Source organism: Corvus kubaryi, unplaced genomic scaffold (assembly GCF_017639235.1).
Source record: "Corvus kubaryi isolate FWS band 111438036 unplaced genomic scaffold, C.kubaryi_AGA036_p1.0 135, whole genome shotgun sequence".
Classification (NCBI taxonomy): domain Eukaryota; kingdom Metazoa; phylum Chordata; class Aves; order Passeriformes; family Corvidae; genus Corvus; species Corvus kubaryi.
The window spans coordinates 4,989,902-5,007,725 of record NW_024580669.1 but is presented as its reverse complement, the minus strand read 5'-3'; the positions used below and the strand labels follow the sequence as shown (position 1 = coordinate 5,007,725).

The 17,824-nt window shown below is 44.6% G+C and overlaps 1 protein-coding gene across 1 annotated transcript; it reads right to left on the bottom strand.

Moving 5' to 3' along the window:
• Positions 1 to 902: 902 nt before the first annotated feature.
• On the bottom strand, positions 903 to 17,718 carry MCM10 (minichromosome maintenance 10 replication initiation factor). Its single transcript, XM_042053080.1, has 20 exons — positions 17,662 to 17,718; positions 16,790 to 16,848; positions 15,672 to 15,992; positions 14,786 to 14,890; positions 14,074 to 14,208; positions 13,698 to 13,872; positions 12,846 to 13,011; positions 12,165 to 12,332; positions 10,671 to 10,787; positions 9,412 to 9,611; positions 8,409 to 8,509; positions 7,293 to 7,394; positions 7,085 to 7,202; positions 6,499 to 6,727; positions 5,521 to 5,680; positions 4,741 to 4,859; positions 3,745 to 3,858; positions 2,840 to 2,985; positions 2,586 to 2,628; positions 903 to 2,237 (listed from the first exon to the last, which is right to left on the bottom strand). Exons 2-20 carry the CDS (start codon positions 16,794 to 16,796, stop codon positions 2,154 to 2,156), a joined length of 2,610 nt encoding a protein of 869 aa, XP_041909014.1. The 5' UTR covers positions 16,797 to 16,848; positions 17,662 to 17,718; the 3' UTR covers positions 903 to 2,153.
• Positions 17,719 to 17,824: the final 106 nt, after the last annotated feature.

The following is a 17,824-nucleotide window of genomic DNA, read 5'->3' as shown; positions in this document are numbered from 1 at the left end:
AATCAACCAGTGAATCAGTTTCAGTATGAGCTTACATGGGAAGTCATTGGTATAGCTGATGGAGAACATGGATTTCATTTTTGAAGTAAAGATTAAACTGTAACAAAACCAACATCAGTGGCTGCACTGGATTATTTCTGTGGTTCAAAAATTCTGTTGTGGCTTGTGTGGCTGAATAACCACAGCGAACCCTGAGAGGCCTGTGCTGGGTCTGAGGAAAACATCGGGATGCTGCAGCTGAGAGTCACCCAAAAATTCCAATAACTGCTGGGCCTGCAGGATGTTTGGGCCAAACCCATTTTGGAGACAGCTCCGGGCAAACCAGCTGCTGTGACCGTCCTGATCCCAGCTTCCCTTTTGTTAGAGCCAAGTATTCAGGAATCAGGGTAGTAGTGCAATCTCTGGCACAAGAAAGGAATCTCAAAAAATAGTGAGGCACATAACTTCCAATACATCCATCTCTCCCCCCTCCTTGTTTACTGCTAGAGCTTAAGCAAAGTGACTGGTTTGGTTTCTTTACCCTATTTTTGCATACAAGCATTGCTCTCACTCCCACAGAGATACATGTCTTACATATCCCAGTCCTGGGGACATTGATGAAAATAAAGCATTAACCCTCCTTTGACAATTTTGTTTCTGCAGAATCTCCTTTCCTTGGGCCCAAGAGACAGGAACTGGAAAAGGTGTGAAGCTTTCAACATGCTGGCTGAAGACTGATACCAACGTGGAATTTCATGGTGGTTTTGTGGACGCCAGGTGAGAAACTCCTGTGAAGTCTGAATGAGCAAAGTCTGTAAAAGCTGAAATTACAGACCACAAACCAGTCCTTTTGTGGGCAAAGAAAGATGTTGAGGAAGCAACTCATCCTCTTCTGCAGAGAAATAGCATGCAGACCCAGGGAGTGTTTTATTCTGTACTCTCTTTATTCTGAAGGAGGAATGCCACGAGATGTTGCCAAGCAATGTCACAGTTACTGATTTTGTCCCCTAGCAGTGACACCCCACTCAGCAATTGGTACCAAATGCTACAGGCCAAGTTGCACCAATAAAAGCACCAGTAAGAGATGAGGGCTGAAGAATGCTGAGGTGAATCTGTCCAGTTGCTTCAAATGATTTATTTCTCTTCCAGCCCCTCTGCAAGCAAACAAGAGGCATCGACAAGACCACTGGGACACATGAGATGCTTAGTGGCACTTTGATTGAATCACTGAGGTTAGAGGGGTTTTAGGCACTTTAAAAAAATCCTGTGATCCTACTGGGCATGAGCTAGGGGCAGGTCCAGGAAAAGCTGGTTAAATGCCCCAGGCATCCCTACACAGATGTGCTTTCAGAAAAATGCCTGTATGGAGGCAGCATTTCTCAGAAGCCACCTCTTAGAAGAAGATCTCATCCTGCTTGGTCTGAGACAGCTACTGTTCCTTTTTAAAATGCCAGAAAAAGGGTAAAAACTTCTACATATAATCACTCAGCTCTTTAGAACCACTCACAAAATGGTGCCAGGTTCATTAAAATGTTTTTCCAAGTGGAAGCTGGAGGTCTGTAGCCACAAGAGCACTGTAGTGTGGATGGTGCTGGGAGATAGGAGCTCAGAGTTTGCAGCATAAACACAGCTGGCTTGCAGTGCCAAAGCCATGAAAGGGTTTTGTAACAGGTAAACCAAGGAAAAACTCAGGACACCTGTTTGACATCTGTTCCTAAGGCTTCAGAGTGAGTAATTTTGAAGCCAATGGAGAATGCTCTCTGCCTACAACCCTCTCACACCCCTTTTTGTCCAAGAGCTGAAGAACCTGACAGGTTGGCATGAACCCATCACAGTAAATTTCGTAAGTGCTTATGGAATCTACAGTCATTCCCATTCATGATGTTTTGTCACTTAAAAGTCTGGTGAGGTCACTCTTGTGTTGTTAGTTGGAAAGAACAGGCATGAGTGTGCATTTCACATGGAGCCTTTTTCAGTCAAATTGAAAAAAAAAAACCCCAAAGTTCAATATCCATGCAGTGGCCCAGTGGACACCTGGCAGATGTCCTTTCCATCAAAAACTGACTCCCCTACTGATTCATCCCTAAAACATCAATCTTCTTGGCAGTCCAATATAAATGTGTGTTTCAGACACAGAAATCCATCCTTACGTTGTGAAAAAAATCAACTCCAGGTCACTTAAGACTATTGAGAAATTTTGGTTGTTCCTCTCCTCTTGGTAAAAGCGTTTCTCCACCAATCTTTGGACCCTTTTTCTCCTGGAAACATGAACCATGGAGAAAAGAAGTTAAACGTGTGGTAGGTGTCTCCCAAACACTTATCTGACAGAAGTTGTGGTAGGGATAAATTACCCGATAAAATATGAACAGACCCTCTAGGGATCTTGACATTCTAAATTTTTACAGCTTTGTTCAAAAGCCATTTCTCCACGATTAAATAAAAAAGTGGAAGTCCATTAAAACACAGCCTGTAGGCACCTGACAAAATACAGAGCTGCTTGGCTTTGCTGGGAGCTCATAAGGGCACAGAACCAAAGAGGGGGACAAAAGCACCACGGGAAGCAGCCGGAGTGCTGAGGTGCTCAGAAACTGCTGGCTCACACTTACCTTTAGCATCCCATCTCGCTCCCACTTGAAGAGGCCACAGTTACTGAAAGATGAAGATGGCAGGTAAGGACCACTGTGGTGTGTTTGCTGCACAGTGTGAGGGGATCCTAAAGCAGCCCCACACCCAGCCCATGCTCCTTGGCACAAGGGCTAACATTCCCCTTTTAGGGCATGGTTATGTGACTCACAACAAGTGACTTGTGAAGGGACAATACTAAAGTCCCAGTTACTGTTTCATGAGGCTCATTTCTTACCTGCAGGGCTTTTTTGGGAGCCTGTCAAGGGAAATAGCTCTACTTCCACAAGGACATTTGAAAAATCTCTTGATGGCATCATGCCAGAGGTAGTCGTGGTTATCCTGCACACAGGTCTCCAGAGGCTTGAAATAGGTGTAATTACACTGTCAGGGAGGAGAGAGAGAGAGCATGTAAGACCTGTTCTGAGGGCTGGCAACAGCTGAATGTTCAGAGGAAAGCATCCCTGTCCTCTCCCATTCTGAGGAGCCCAGCAGTTGGATCACAGCCCTAGACTTTGCCGCTGCTCCTTCTAGTGCCATCCTCCCCTTGCCACCACCCTGTGGTCCTGCTCCCACCACTTCACAAGGCACAAGTGTACCCCTGTGCAATCCCAAAACAGGTAGGGAAGGCAGCAAGAGGGAAAGTTCAGGAGGGGCTGAAACTTTGAAAGTAGGAGGTAATGCTTCCCTTCCTCTCAGTACATTTGGGACAGTCATAAAGCTCCACCCATCTTCCTGATGGCAAAGTCCCTGGAAATGCAGATAGAGGATTCCCACCCAGGGCTAATGTTTTCAAGGACTTTGCTTATTTTGTCACAAAATATGACGAACTAAGAGTCCTGGTACAAAGCACTTCATGGAAAAAACTGAGAAATTCAGGACAGCAATACCCACGGAACCACTGGCACAAGCACTGAGTTGAGATGTACAGCACAGCACTAAAGCCTGCCTTGCCATGTCTCAGTCACTCTGTGCACAGGCTGCTCTCAGCAACAGGCATCAGGGACAAAACTGTCTCCATCAATCCCTGCACTGGACCACAGCCAAGAGAGTGACAGATGGGAGTCTGCAGGATAGTCCAGCACCATTTTGTAGAATCCATGTTCCACTCCCCTGCTGTTACCTTGGCTCCCCTTCACTCACCGTTTTACATGTCACAACTCGGCATTTCACTGCTTTAATGTTCCTCATCTTCTCTTCCAGTTCTTCCTTTTTCACCAGTGGCTGAAAGTATTGCTCCTGCAGTTCAGCCTCAGCCTGTGGGGCACACAAAAGGGGTTGTGAGGACACAAAGAGGGGAGAAGCCACTCCATAAATGGCCTTAGGGTAAATTACCAGGCCTGTTTGAAGCAGACTCCAGTCTGGGAGCAGAGAAAGACCACATCTCTCTTGCTTCAAACAATCCGTATTGTACACGTGCTGCAGTTCACCAGCACTGAAACGAGCCACCTTTGAGATGTTTGAGTGGGAAGGTTTAACAACAGCAGGAAGTACTGAAATAAGCACATAACCCACAAGGACAGTGCAGAGAGAAGTCAGATAGGCAGATGTAATGTAATTAAAGTAATTAATGGAGTAGGTTCTTAGCCAAAATATTACTCCCCAGAAGATCTTAAAACAATTATGACTTCATGCCAATAAGCGTCCAAGACGAGCCCTATGCCATTGGAGGGTGCTGTAACCCTGGGAATGTGCTTAGCAGAGACCTCAGTGTCAGAAATTCAACCTCTCAGCTCTTCAGGGCACCTGCTGGCATTTCACGGCTGACATGAGTCACAGATGAAGGTGGAAGCTGGCTTTATGTGGCCAAGTAATGGGGGACAAAATAGACACGCATCTCATTTGATTTTAAGGCAGAGGGATTTCTTTGATTATCCACCAATCGAGGAAACGTCACTGATTCTTCCAAACACAACAGAAAAATCTGATGGCAGCTGGCAACTTGACCTTATCATGGCTATGGCAACAGTGCTGACTTGCAGGCATTGTGCCCTGTGTGCCCAGAGACACCCAGCCCTACTCCTTGGGGCAATCTGGAGCCCATGACATGTTTGGGTGCCTGCTTCTTGCTGAAATAATGAGGAGTCCAGTCAGCTCCCTAGTTCTAAGCCCTCAGTCACAGCTGGATGGAGGCCATACCTCTTTCAGGACATCTGTGTGCTTGGACTTGGCCTTCAGAATTTTCTGGAACTCTTCTGACTCCAGATAGGCCAGCTGCTGGCGCTGCTTCTTTTGGGCAGGTTCCAGTTCATCCATTTCTAGGGAGACAAAAAGGCTCAGTCCTACAAAACAAGGCTGTGATGTCTAAACTTAATCACTGCAGGAGATTTTGGAAGTCTCAGGTCTCTCAGGCAGATGTTCAGGTCAAACAGCAGCCTTTCATAGTTAGGGAACATGAAAACAAGCTCAAATATGGCTTCAGAAAAAGTGTTTTTTTAAAATAACATTGCATCTTCTCTCAAAGCACTGTACTACGAATTTTCACATTACTCCCAGGAGTGCAAGCAGTGTTCCGTCACTGACTGATGAAGAAACTTTAAAGGGAATTAAACAATTCATCCAAGATCACACAGTAAATCATCAGCAGGCAAACTCAAGTTCCCACAAAAAATTCAGATACCTTCCCTGGTGGGATTAGTTCTTGGTTTCCCTTGGTGAAGTCAGCCATGCACTGCAGATGCTCAAGTTCCAGAAGAAAGGGAACAGAGATGAGCACAGGGAGCTATCAGAGATTACATCTCACACTTTCTCCACAGGGTTAGAGATTTTTTTAGTCTTTCCAGCAAACCCTTGAAGTCCCAAACAGATCTAATTTGGCCTCGCTTTAGCACAGCAATTAAGTCCTTAACCCAGCAACTACTGCTCTGTTCAGTAGGACAGAAGCACATTTTTTCTATTCTAGAAGCTAACAGTACATACCATTGTCTGCTTCTGCACCTTGTGGCTGAGCAACATTTTTCTCAACTCTTTCAACTATTTCTAGGACATCCTCGACATCAGTCCGTTTCCTCTTGACACTGTTCGGGTCTGTTTTAGGAAGAATCTGGCCTTTTGCTCGTAGTCGCTGTATTGCAGCCAGCTAGAAAACAGGAAAGAGCAGGGGAAATGTTGGTGACCTGTCTGGCTCCCATGCTCCTGCTTCCAGAAGTAGCAGAGGAAGGCTGTCAACTGGAAGAGAGAACATCCACTGGCCTGAGCATGGAGAGAAGCCCAGCTCAATTCCCAGCTCTGCCATACATCTAATTCACCACATCACCCAACCTCTTGTGACTTCCCAAATCATAAAATCATTCCTCCATGGATGTTACCAGGCCTGGTATCTCTGCAGCTGTGCTTTATCTGTTTTTCAGAGAAATCAAATCACTTGAGATTTCCACATAAATTGCTAATAATTTGCAATGAATAGAAAATTGCTTACAACTATTCCTTCTTATACTCCCAGAACGCTAACGCTTCCTCATTCTAGCTGGAAGAGAAAAGTTTCTTTGACAAACAAATGAACATATTTTTGCCAAAAAAAGATGCATTCTGTTTTGCTTAGAAAACAAAATTATCCAGACTCATGACACAACGCAGTTAAACCAGTTACTTACCTATCCATCAAACAGAAAACACCTGCAATACACTGCACTAGCAATGCCAAAGAACAGCAGAATTTAGCATTCTAGGGGTTTTCAGCACAAATCCCTTACCTCAAGGGATTGACTAAAGGCATGGACTTTGGCACTAACACAGGTTTCCTGTGTGCTGGAATATAGGCCAGTGTGATCCCACAAATCACAAACTTCACTAACACCAGAACTGAGCTGGGCCATATCTGACCAAATACTCCTCTTCTACCAAACCAAATTTCCCTTAACCTCTCTTTAATACTTGAAAGATCCAAAGAGCTGGTACCTTTTTGGCTTCTGCCAAGCTGTCTAGCTTTGGCCTTGGAGGTGGAGACTTGTCAAAGAAGAGGATATCTTCTCCTTCTGAGAAGCCTGTACCTAGCTTGGGCCTTTGAGGAGTTGACATTTTTGCAGCTTTGGGAAACTCCGCCCCAGGCACTGGGGAATGGAGGGAAGTCTGTCTGGAGGAGGATGGGAGAGCAGGAGTGCTGGCTGTACCTGTGCTCTGGAGAAACCTTGTAAGACAAGAATAATTCATTCAATTAGGGACACAAGTCAGAGAAAGAAAGGTTTAAGAAACAAATATGAGGGGATGCAGGCTATGATTTTTCACTATTTGGCCTTTAATTACTACAAGAAACATACAGCAATTTGGGCATTCAGGAAAGGAAAACAAGACTGGTAAGAAGTCACTGGGTTGCTGAAATCAAGAGTGACTTGAAGAAGTCACCAGAAGGAGTGACTTTGACCAATTGTTGTCAAAGCTAAAATCAGAGAGGCATCACACAAAGCTGGGAAGTAAGAAGTGAATACACAGTTATCCTTAGGGCTACAATAACAGAACCCTTCCTGTGCAAGCCAGTGTGTCTTACCGCCTCTGAATCTCTTCAGATCTCTTTTTTCTGGCCTCCAGCAACTTCTGTTTCTGTTGCTTGAGCAATGCTGAAGCAGAGATAGACTGGAAATTGGCCCCTTGCTTCTTTTCAGTATCTGGGAAAAAAGAACAAACCAAAATAAAAAGCCACTTTTTTCAGAAGGAGGTAGAGTGAGTGGGTCTTCCTTTAGGCAAAAGGACAATACCTGTTTTGGTCCAGTGTTTGTAGAGGTTTCGTGCTCCAAAAGTTGGCTGTGCCAGCAGTTCCCTGAATTCTTCAGAACACTGCATGGGTCTCTTTGCTGCACCTGAGTGGAAGAGGCAGAAATACAACATGTTTGGAGTGAGGAAGAGAAGCAGGCCTGGCTTTAGAGATGTAGAATTTTCTAAGTTGGAAGAAACGGTTGCAGGTCACCTGAGCATTCTCAAAGCAAGACCAACCTTTACATTATATTTGGTTGCCCAAGGTCTTGTCCTTTGTCACAGACATTTCTACCCCTTCAGAAACTTCATCACTCAGTTCCTCATCAGCCTTGGCTGTCTGTGTTACTCCCACCATTCCCATTTTTAGGATGCTTTACAGTCCTGAAGCCTCCACACTTCATCCCTGGAGAATTAAGAGCAGCTAAAAGCTGCTATGGACATATACTATGTTGTCTGAAATGGAGGCAACTGATGGAACTGGAAGATGTAAGTAAGACACTTAAGTGGCATTTAGAACACAGTTTGAATAATCTGTCACCTGCTCTCCAAGGAGCACAAAGGTGTAATATTAAGTGCTTTACAGAAATAAAACAGAGGCAAAGAAGACTAGTGACATCCCAGGGACTACAAAAGGAACATGCTTGGACACAAAAGAAAAGCACTAGAAACAGGGTGGGTTCTCAGGAGGTCCCCTGCATTGCAGACCTGACTGATTTATACTTAGTATTCCTTAGCAGCTTTCAAGGTTGACAGAACTAATTTATTTTAATCAAATAAAATAAGTATTCTGGTTCCAAGTTCTTAAAACCTCCAATTCCCATTAATCTGGCAAAGATCTTCTGTCACTGTCCAAATACAGAACAGGAGACTTAATTTAGGGGCACTGATGAAAAAAAAGATGCATGGAGCTACACAGTTGCTTAGTTACATTTGCCTTGAAACTGTGATCTCAAGAGGGAAGAGGAGTTTTGACCAACTGAGAAAGCTGCCTGCAAATGACCACTTCTGCAGCAAAGTGACTGCCAGGTTCATTCAGTGAGTAGAAGGCCCTGGGACACCTCTAGACATCGAGCTGGAAACATCTAAAGAGTGAAGAGACTACTTGGGTAATTGGGTACCAATTTTCTGCCTGGTTTTCTGGACAATTGCATCAGTTCCTCTCACGACCAGGTTGGAGAGAGTGGTTTGAATCTTCCTTTTCGGCACAGCAGCTGCTGCACTAGAAAGAGGAAACAAATCCAGAATATCAGAGTATTCCCATGCTTGGAGCAAGGAGAGGAAGCCTTTATACCAGCCCAGTGCTACAACAAAACTCCAGCCACCCCAAAGGGCCATCTGTCTGCTTTTGGGAAGGATGAGAATCTAAACCTAAATTCCAGCATAATGTTTAGGATCTCCCATTTCTCGCTTTGTTGAGATATGTATTTCCTATGCATTAAAGGAAAACTAAACATAGATTATAACTTTGTTCACAGGTAGTTCCAGGATTGGAATTGCTTCATTACTGGGGAGTCACACCACGTATCAATCAGAGGGCACTGGTAAAGGAATAAAAGCTGTGTCCAAGCACAGCTGGATCCAGCTGTGACTCATCTTTGCACAGCAGTCTTCATGGGATTTGCATAAAGGACCTATGAGATGCATACTGATCTTGGTCACTCCTGTTTCCTCATTAACCCATAGTGACACTATTATTTCAGCCAAGGAAGACATGAGGAAATACAGAATACACTGATTCTGGGATTAAATGCAGTGAGCCATAACAAAGTACAGTTACAGTCTTGGAGACTTGAATGCTTGGGATCTCATGATCTCAAAGTTTATTAATCTACTGAAACACAAAGCTCCCTGGCTTCACACCACAGTAATATGGTAGAGGTAAAAACACTCCTTACCACATCTTACTACCAACTTAAAATTTTCCTATCAAAAAGCAGCTCTGTTACCCCATGTGGACAGTAGGATCATGCCAAAGGTGGGGCATTTATTTCTACTTGGTGAATGTAGTCAAGGCAAAGGGTTCTCTAACTGAATAGACTCCCTTAGATACAGCTTCAGGCTCCCTTGCACACGTAAGGGAAATTCTGTTCAAAAGCAAGGGAAATAAATGGTTTATCTTACACTGAGGCTGCATATGCTGCTGAAGAGACTCCTCCATAGTAAAACCCATCCTGACACAGCCTCTCCTTCAAAGTGGGATTTTTCCGACCGAATTTTTTAGGAATGCGGCCACCAGAAAAGGTGGACTGCAGCTCTGCCCGCTTCGAGCTGAGCTTCTTGTACTGGGATTGTATGTGATACTGACAATATTCACAGTCATTCTGAAAAGAAATGGGAGAAGCCTGTTACAGAACACCAGCAATTACAATTTACTTCATTCCTCTCACCCACATGCATCCTTCTACAGCTAAACTGAAGTAACATCTCTACTGTGGTTCTCCAGCATTTGGCCAACTAAGCAAAAATATGCCCACACTTGAGCAATCAAAAAAAAAAGCTAAAACTGCCTATACTAATCACTGGAAACAACCTTGTGCATCCAAGAATTTTAAGGCTATTCCTTGAAGTCATCTCATATCCCACCCAGGACCTCTTGCCCACATTCTGTATTCTTGACTGTACTCAATTTTATGTACTGTATGCAGAGCCTCCTCCTGGACTGGGTCTGCAAGCACAGCCTTGACTGGCTACAGGTACCTTCTGTATTTGTCTTCCTCCCACTTCACACACTTTCAGCTCCTCGCCAGTTCTTCATTCCTTCATTTTTTCTCCTCCTTCTAAGTGATACCCTACTAACTACAACCCTTCTGACTGAGACAGGGTTCCTTTCAGGTATGACAGCATCACCATAGCCATGAAGTAACGTAATCCACGAGTCCTTTAAACTAGTACAAGTTAGTAATGTCCTAAAAGAAGGATCCCGACACCTTTTTCTCTCATCTCCAGTGCCCCACATTCAGGAACAAGTATTCTAAACAGCTTGCAGGCACACTAGACCAGGGAGCTCATTGGGTTAAAACCATTCCAAAAAACAGCCATTCCCCCCCCAAAAAATCTCCTGGTTTTTTTCTCTGTATGAGTTCTCTAGTGCAGTGCATGGAAGCTTGCACTGGAGCAAAGGAGAGCGAAAGGGTGTGGCAATCATGGGTCAAGGCCATCTCCTTTCACTGCAGCACCAGCCTTGGATTTAGGGAAATCCCCTGCTGCTGCACAGTGACAGCACAGAAACAGCTCCTCTGGGTTTCATTTCTCACTTTCTCCACCCACTTTAGTTTAGTTGCAAGTCAAGACCCAGAAACAAAAGTCAGAGTATCAGTACAAAATCAGCAGCCAGATTTTCACCAACAGTTTAGGAACGCCCTGACTACTGAGATACAAACCAGATTCACAATCTGTGCACAAGGATCACCATTCTTCTTCCTGGCTTTGCAGGTGCCCATATCCAGAGCTTCTCCCATGAGGAGGATCTTCTGGGGATGGTCAACAGACAAACACACCTAGACAGAAATCAGAACACACCTTAAGGCCTGGATGGGCCTCTTTCTAGATGTCACTGGTATGTCTGATCTGATTCAGTACCTCTGGTACTAACAGCATAGTCTTAAAATGCAGGCCTAGCTTAAGAAAGCCACATGTCCTATTCAGATTGAGAAATGGCTCAGTTAAAAAGAAAAAAGTGAAATTATTTCTCACAAAGAGATGAAAGACATTTGAGTTCTATGCTCAGAGCCTCAGGAAACCAAAAAACACCTAAGGCAGATCTAATTCTGCTGTAAATGGTCCTGTACAGCTGCTTGGCTCTGATGCCATCATGACCTCCACATCCAGCAGGGGATGGGAGGAAGAGCTGTAACAGGACTCTCTGTCCCTCTCCAAATGTCTTGGTGCAGTCAAAACTGAGTCCTGTGCAAGAAGAGCATCTGCTTCACACAACCAAATACACCAGGAACCATGTCTATAGCCAAGGGACAATTTCAGAAGTCAGTTTTAATGTAGTAATAAATGTGAACATTTTAGCTAAGAAGAGCCATTCTTGACAGTTAAATTCAGCCCTCCTATTAAATGTGGTTTGCCTTTCTGCTCACCAACGGGACTATCCACTGCTTATTCATGCTAATTTAAGCAATTACATAGCTTAAAAGACAATTAATGAGATCCTTAATTTTTCTATTTGGAGAATTTAAAATGCAGAACACTACACGATCAGCTACTAGCCTGAAACTCCCCTTGAAAGAAGTAACTGGAAACAGGTTCCATTCCAGTGCAATTAAAAATATATTAATTTATTAGCAAAATGAAGGTGTCTTAAATGTTTTGATGCAGAGAAGTAATTCATCATGTTCTGCATTTATAAATAATTAAACAAGTGAACTACTATGTATCAACCAACATATATTTACATAATACATTATTTGTTTAATAAATCAAATATTGCTGCTTCTCAGTTGTGATTTTTGAAGCAGAAGCATTTTGCAATTGTATCTCATGCTTGAATTAGAAGGGAGAAATGAGCTTCTCCACATTTTTCAGCTTTGAAAGACCTCTAGCCTGAAATAGGGGTTGCACTGAAGTAGCTGAATAAACTGAAATGAAAATACACTCCCTGTATTTGTGGAGGAGCCAAGTGCTACCTGGAGCAGGTTAAACACTGGAATAAACTCTGTGTTTAAATGCTTAATAGGACTTCTTGAAGTTCAGTTTTCCAGGAGGCCAGGAGCAAATACACACCATGCAACTACCTGAATGCAATTCAAACTGTTGGGCAGACTGCTGCAATTTCAACCTTAAGATGTGTTATAAAGCTAAATCTCAGCTAAACAAGGAAAGGCTCAGCTATAGGTTTTTATCTACAGCTGAATGAAAAATCCTCTCACCTCGTCTGAGCCTTCTTTAGGTTTCATAGGGTTGGCATTGAGCAGGCCAATGACTGTGCCTTGGTCGGTCTTCCAGTGCTCCTTGTGGACTTCACCAAACAGGAAAAGAGAGACGCACTCATTGAGGTCCCGCAGGTCGTTCAGCCGCCAGATGCTGAAGGTCCTGCCCTGGAACAGACATTCCCTTTCCTTTCAGCTTTGCTGCAGTGACACTGACCGCATCCTCTCTGGTTGTTTCTTTCGAGGAGCTATTCTGATTTCACCCCCTTCAAGGTATATTGATTTAGAAAAGCACACTTTGTAACCTCAGTAGAGGTTAGATACAGTATCTCCAGCCCATGCTGCCGGTCCTGGGGTTCTTAAAGGCCAAAACAGCACAACAGTACTGCTACCACCAAACTTTCTGGCATTAAAGCTGGGCAGCACACTTGCTTGTTGAATAGAAGTTTTCACCCCACTGAACGCACAAAACCACAGCACATCCAGATCTGTTTCATCAATGACTTTCTATAGGACACGTACAATACTAGATGAAACCAGACAAGCCAAGATCTTTAATAAAGAAGTTTTTCATTAACTACATGGAGCTGGCTGATTAAGTTGAAGACCTAGGAAAGTTTCTCAGGCAAGACCACTAGCAATTCACTCGAACTGAGCAAGGGATACAATGAAGTTACTTACGTTATTTGCGCTCTGAGGAGTGACCTTCTTCACTATGACTCCAAATGTTACCCAGTCTATTTCCTCCAGATTTTCAGTAGCAAGTTTGTTCTTCAGCTGAGACAGTCGGATGAGCTTCCTGTTAGCCATTTTCCTGTCCATTTCGGCTGAAGACACCCGGGGTTTTCTAGATCCAGTGAAAGCAGGTAAAAGAGAACACATCCATAGACACAAATGGACAATCAAAACCAACCAGCACTTTCGTGGGGACACTGCATCTTGCTGCAAAACACCTCTGTCCCTTACTTCACCCTGAGGTGACTTGAAACAAAACCCCCCATATGAGAAAGCTACTGATGACACTGGTTTTTGTCCAAAGAGCTGCACTGCAACTCAGCTCCAAGCCTGCATTAACTCTGCTCACTTCAGACTAACCAAGAATGGCTGACTGAGCTGGGAATACAGTACAGGTTCTGGTGAGGACACTGTGAGGATTCAGAGTCCTCTTGTGGCCACACTGAGTATAGGGATGGTGAGTGGCTCCTGAGGCTTCTGTGTGGAGCAAAAACTGTCTCAACTGGAGCTCAGCTGGGCTTTGCACATAGCTACTGCTTCCCTGCTCCACCACTGAGGATATCCCAGAGAAGGCAGCGCTAATAAAATTAGAGCTTTTGTTAGAAAAGAGCAGAGGTGAAAAGCCAAAAGTCAGTGTTACCTAATTACTGATCAACGAGCCATTGCTGTGGCTTTGTGTTACATCCCCTGATGACAAGTGACTAATCTGACATGGTCAAACCACACATATACATTGTGTTTTCTCTGCCATTACTGGAGGGGTTGTCCCCAGACAGAGTTCAGAGTTGGGCTGCTGACCTTAATCTCAGTCCTGAGAAGGCTTCCACAGACACTGACTGAGTGGTTACACTGGAGCATGCAGGCACAAGAGAAATCTTCTCTCTGGTCACCTTACTGGGTGTGTTCCCTACAGCAGACTGGAGAGGCTGGAACGCCAGACTGAGGATTTGCCGTGGAGGAGGAATCTTGTTCTCTTTAGCAGAAGAAGAAAAGGGTATAGTTCCCATTACAAAGAATACAATAATTAATAAGATCTCTGCCACTGTGATCAGACCACTCCTGGTGTACTGAGTAGTATAACACTGTCCTGGATGTGTCCACACCACTGCTGGGAACTATAAGCTTTTGACAGAAGCTTGGTGTGTTTCAGTGAAAGGCAGACTGAAAATGGTACCTGCTGAGGATGCTTTTGATTTCTGCATTCCTTGCTTGGCTGGCAGTAAAGGATTGCCCAGCTGGGCTGAGAAGCTTGGTGACTCTTGCAGCTTCTGAACTTTCCTTTCCTTTAAGAGTGGACAGAGAGATTTACCTGGCCAAGGAAACAAAAAACTGTGAGACCTCGGGATCCGGACTCAGACTAAGTACTGCTCCAAACTATGTAATTCCTCAATAACAAGTCTAAGTCAGTGCCCCACATGGAAACCCTTCAGCCAAGTTGTCAGCTGGAATGCAACAGCTGAAAACGCCCCAAAGACTCTTCCCCATGACAATTTAAAACTTCAGATGTCACTGCAACATCACAGCTGTGGAAAGTAGAAACATCCCTCTGCTTTGCAATTTTTCCATAAAGTTTCATTACTACATCCAACATGCTAGAGCAACAAACACAGCTGCATATACTGGGTGTACCAACATCTGCCAGTAAGAAGGGACACTCAGAAGAGTCTGGAGCACTTAGTCATGAAAGCTGTCCAGTGTAAAATTAATCCATGATACAGAGACCCAAACTGATTTAATCTGTAGCTGTAAGAAACAACCTGCGTGGGAATGCACAGATCACCAGTCCTCCTTGCTACTTAGTGCCCACTTCAGGATTATTTTGTCCTGCCTATAAATTCATGTTGGTAAGCCAATAAATCATAAATCCATTTAATTAGTCTCATTACCAGGGGTTTTCTTCTCAGGGCCTGAACTGGATTGCTGCCCAAGAGCAGTCTTCTGCAACTGCTCCTGTAATGTCTTCATCTGTTCTTGCAATTTTCTCAGCTCAGCTAGGAATGAAAGGAGAAGAAAAAGGATAATAATGAAGACAGCAGGAAGCCATTGCAAATAGGGATTTATGAGATCCCTGGAAGTCTGGCAGTTTTACTGCATCATGGAAACTTAGAAAATGAAGACTTGAGTCGCAATGCAGATTTACTTGATTCTACACAGTGAAGGCAAAGTTTTCCATACAGCCTGGAGCTGGCTCCTCTCATAAAAATATTTTACTTAATTGTGGTATGTTCCTTCCCATGTTGAATAGAACTTTCCTACTCACCATAAGACAATTTAAATGGCTGTTGATTGGACTCCTTAGAATAAATAAGTGCTTCTGATATAATCAAATACACGGCCTGGACACAGGAACGCTGTGGCCAGCTCTGCTTCCACACTGAATGGTATGGCAGAACCTCCTGTCAATAAGCCCTGAGGGGGGAGGGACTGGTGTGCTGGTGAAAGATGCCAGGATGATATCTGATGCCCTAAACACTGAGCCAACATCACTCTTCATCAGACAATGCACAGGTACACAGGCAACCTTCCCCATCCTGCTCAGCACAGCTAAGCTATGTCTCTCTGGCTTACTAAAGTTCTCTCTTTCTTTTGGTAAAACAAGTTTGGTGAGTTTGGCCACTGAGCATTGAAAACTGAACTTAGAAACTTTCACAATGCCTTTAGTATTTCCTCTCCAGACATCATCAAGAAGCAGCAGGCCCTACCTCCTGCCTGTTAGCTCTCTAGAGACAGATTATATCCAATAAAACAGATCAAACATGCTGTTACAGAAACCTTGCAATTCTTCATTGGTTTTTTCCTTCCCCTGACTGGGAGCTGAAGTGGGGACAGTTTTCTCTGCCTCCTCCTCTTCCAGCAGGTCATCTACATCTCCAAACAGCGTAGCCAGGTTCTCCTTCTGCTCATCAGTCATGCTGTCCTCAGCATCAACCTCCTCAGTGTACGACGCATCATCTTCTGCATCAAAGAGCTCATCATATTCATCTGGTTCTCCCCCCTCATCCTCTGGAGCATCTTCCTCCTCAGGAGAATTCCTCTCCTCAGTTGCTTCATTTTCTTCCAGGAGGGAAGCCAAAAAATCCAAGTCATCATCAGCTAAAGCAAAAATTAAACTCAGAGTTATTTCTGTCCAGTTAGAGGAAAGCTCCCAAGGAATAAAACATCCAAGACACCCTGATTCCAAGCTAATGACAACTGAAATCAGAGCAGCAAGTGGCATTTAAAAAAACCACTTCAGCTTTAGCTAAAGGCAGCTAGAGCAGATTCTGATGTGAGGTCAGATGGAAATGTGGTTGCTCTCAGGTTGTGACACAAGCTGGCAAGTCAGCAGAAAACTTGCCAGCTACTCAGCACTGGCTTTCCCTCCTTTTTCCTCCTGGCAGCTCCTTGAACAGCAGCTGGTGTTACACAGAAAAGCCTGGAGCCTGTTAAAGATGTAGCCAACAGAGACACCCATGTGGCTTTTGCCAATGGAAAGAGAAGAGGGAGATGCAAGGCAGGTAACAAAGTATATTCTCAGATATGGTTTGCTCATGGAAAAACACAGAGAACAAAGAAATAGGGACAAAGGGACAAATAATAGAGAAAAACAAGTACAGAGAGAGGAATGGGGCAGACATAACAAAACTGAAATTCTGAACAAACCAAGAAAGTGATTTAGCCCTTTCTACTGAGGAAAACACCAAACCAGGGAAGGCACAGAGCAGCTTCACAGGAAAGTGACGAGAAGGAAGACAAAAGGCAATCTCAAAGGACTCTGCAAATAAACTCAGTGGAATGTAAATTCTTTTGCTAAAAGCCTTACCAGGTTTTCTGAACACTTGAGCTTATTAACTAACATGCTGACAAGAAGACAAGCTTCCTACTGAAAGTAAGAGAATTTTCTCCCTTACCGTCCATGGTTTCACCAGAATGGCTCCTGCAAGAGCCCCTCAAGGCAAAATATCCTCTGCTGTGGGGAGAACAAAAGTGATACAGTTAAAGTACATATAAGTCGTCTAGAAATATAAATTGTGTTCAGGCTCCTTATTTGACAACTTGCAGTCCACCAGCTTGGTTTTGCTTACAGCTGCAGATGAGGACTCCACTAAATTTAAAACCTTCGCATATGTTTTCTACATCAAAAGTCTGACCCATGCTAAACTCGCTGCAGCATAAGGACACTACTTTTAGAAAAAAGCCCATTACAGACACAGAATTTAAGAAATGCCTACCATGTTCTCATGGAAATAACCATTTCCACCTCACCATCCTGCCCCATAATTACAATTTAACTAGTTACTAAAGTCTAACAGTTGTTACTCTCAAAAGCGTACGTTCTGCGTTTCTCACAGCTTCTCCATTTCATGGAGATGGCCCCGTGAAAAACAATCCGCACGGGAGGATATGAATGGCCCAGGGAAGCTTGGATAAGAAAGATGGGATATCCACTGAGGCCAAATGAGTCACAAACTCTTAACTGTGCTTACACATCTTCCTGCTGCAGAGACTTTTGTTTCGCCCATAAACTCCACTTTTGATAGTTCTCTCTTTCTCCAGAATATTCATTTTCAGCAAAGCTGCAGAACTCGCACGAGCAGGCAAGGCCAGTGACCACCGCGGACCCCGCGCTTTTTCCCCTCAAGGTTCCTCTCTCCGTTCGCCGCCTCCGCCACCCAGTGGAACCCTGACCACCCCCGGGGCTCCCTCCCCCGCGGCTCCCCGACCCCTCGGCCCCGGCTCCATCCCCCGAGCCCGCTCCGTGTGTCCCGCTCCCCTCACGCACCCCGCTCACCGCCGCGCGCGCTTCCAGCTGCCCGCCAGAATTCGGGCCGGCCCCGCCCCCTCCGCGCATGCGCGCACGCGCCATCTTTCGTGCTGGCGGCAGTGGCGCTGCCCGGCGCCATCTTGGCTGTGGGCGGGCGGAGGGGAGGGTGCGGGTATCCGCT

What these genes read in the sequence shown, in the direction of transcription:
- MCM10 (XM_042053080.1), bottom strand. An exon ending in GCTTGGCAGAAGCCAAAAAG is followed by an intron (nt 5,681 to 6,498) that starts GTACCAGCTCTT and finishes CCTGTTTTCTAG; the next exon opens with CTGGCTGCAATACAGCGACT. An exon ending in ACACAGATGTCCTGAAAGAG is followed by an intron (nt 3,859 to 4,740) that starts GTATGGCCTCCA and finishes TGTGCCCCACAG; the next exon opens with GCTGAGGCTGAACTGCAGGA.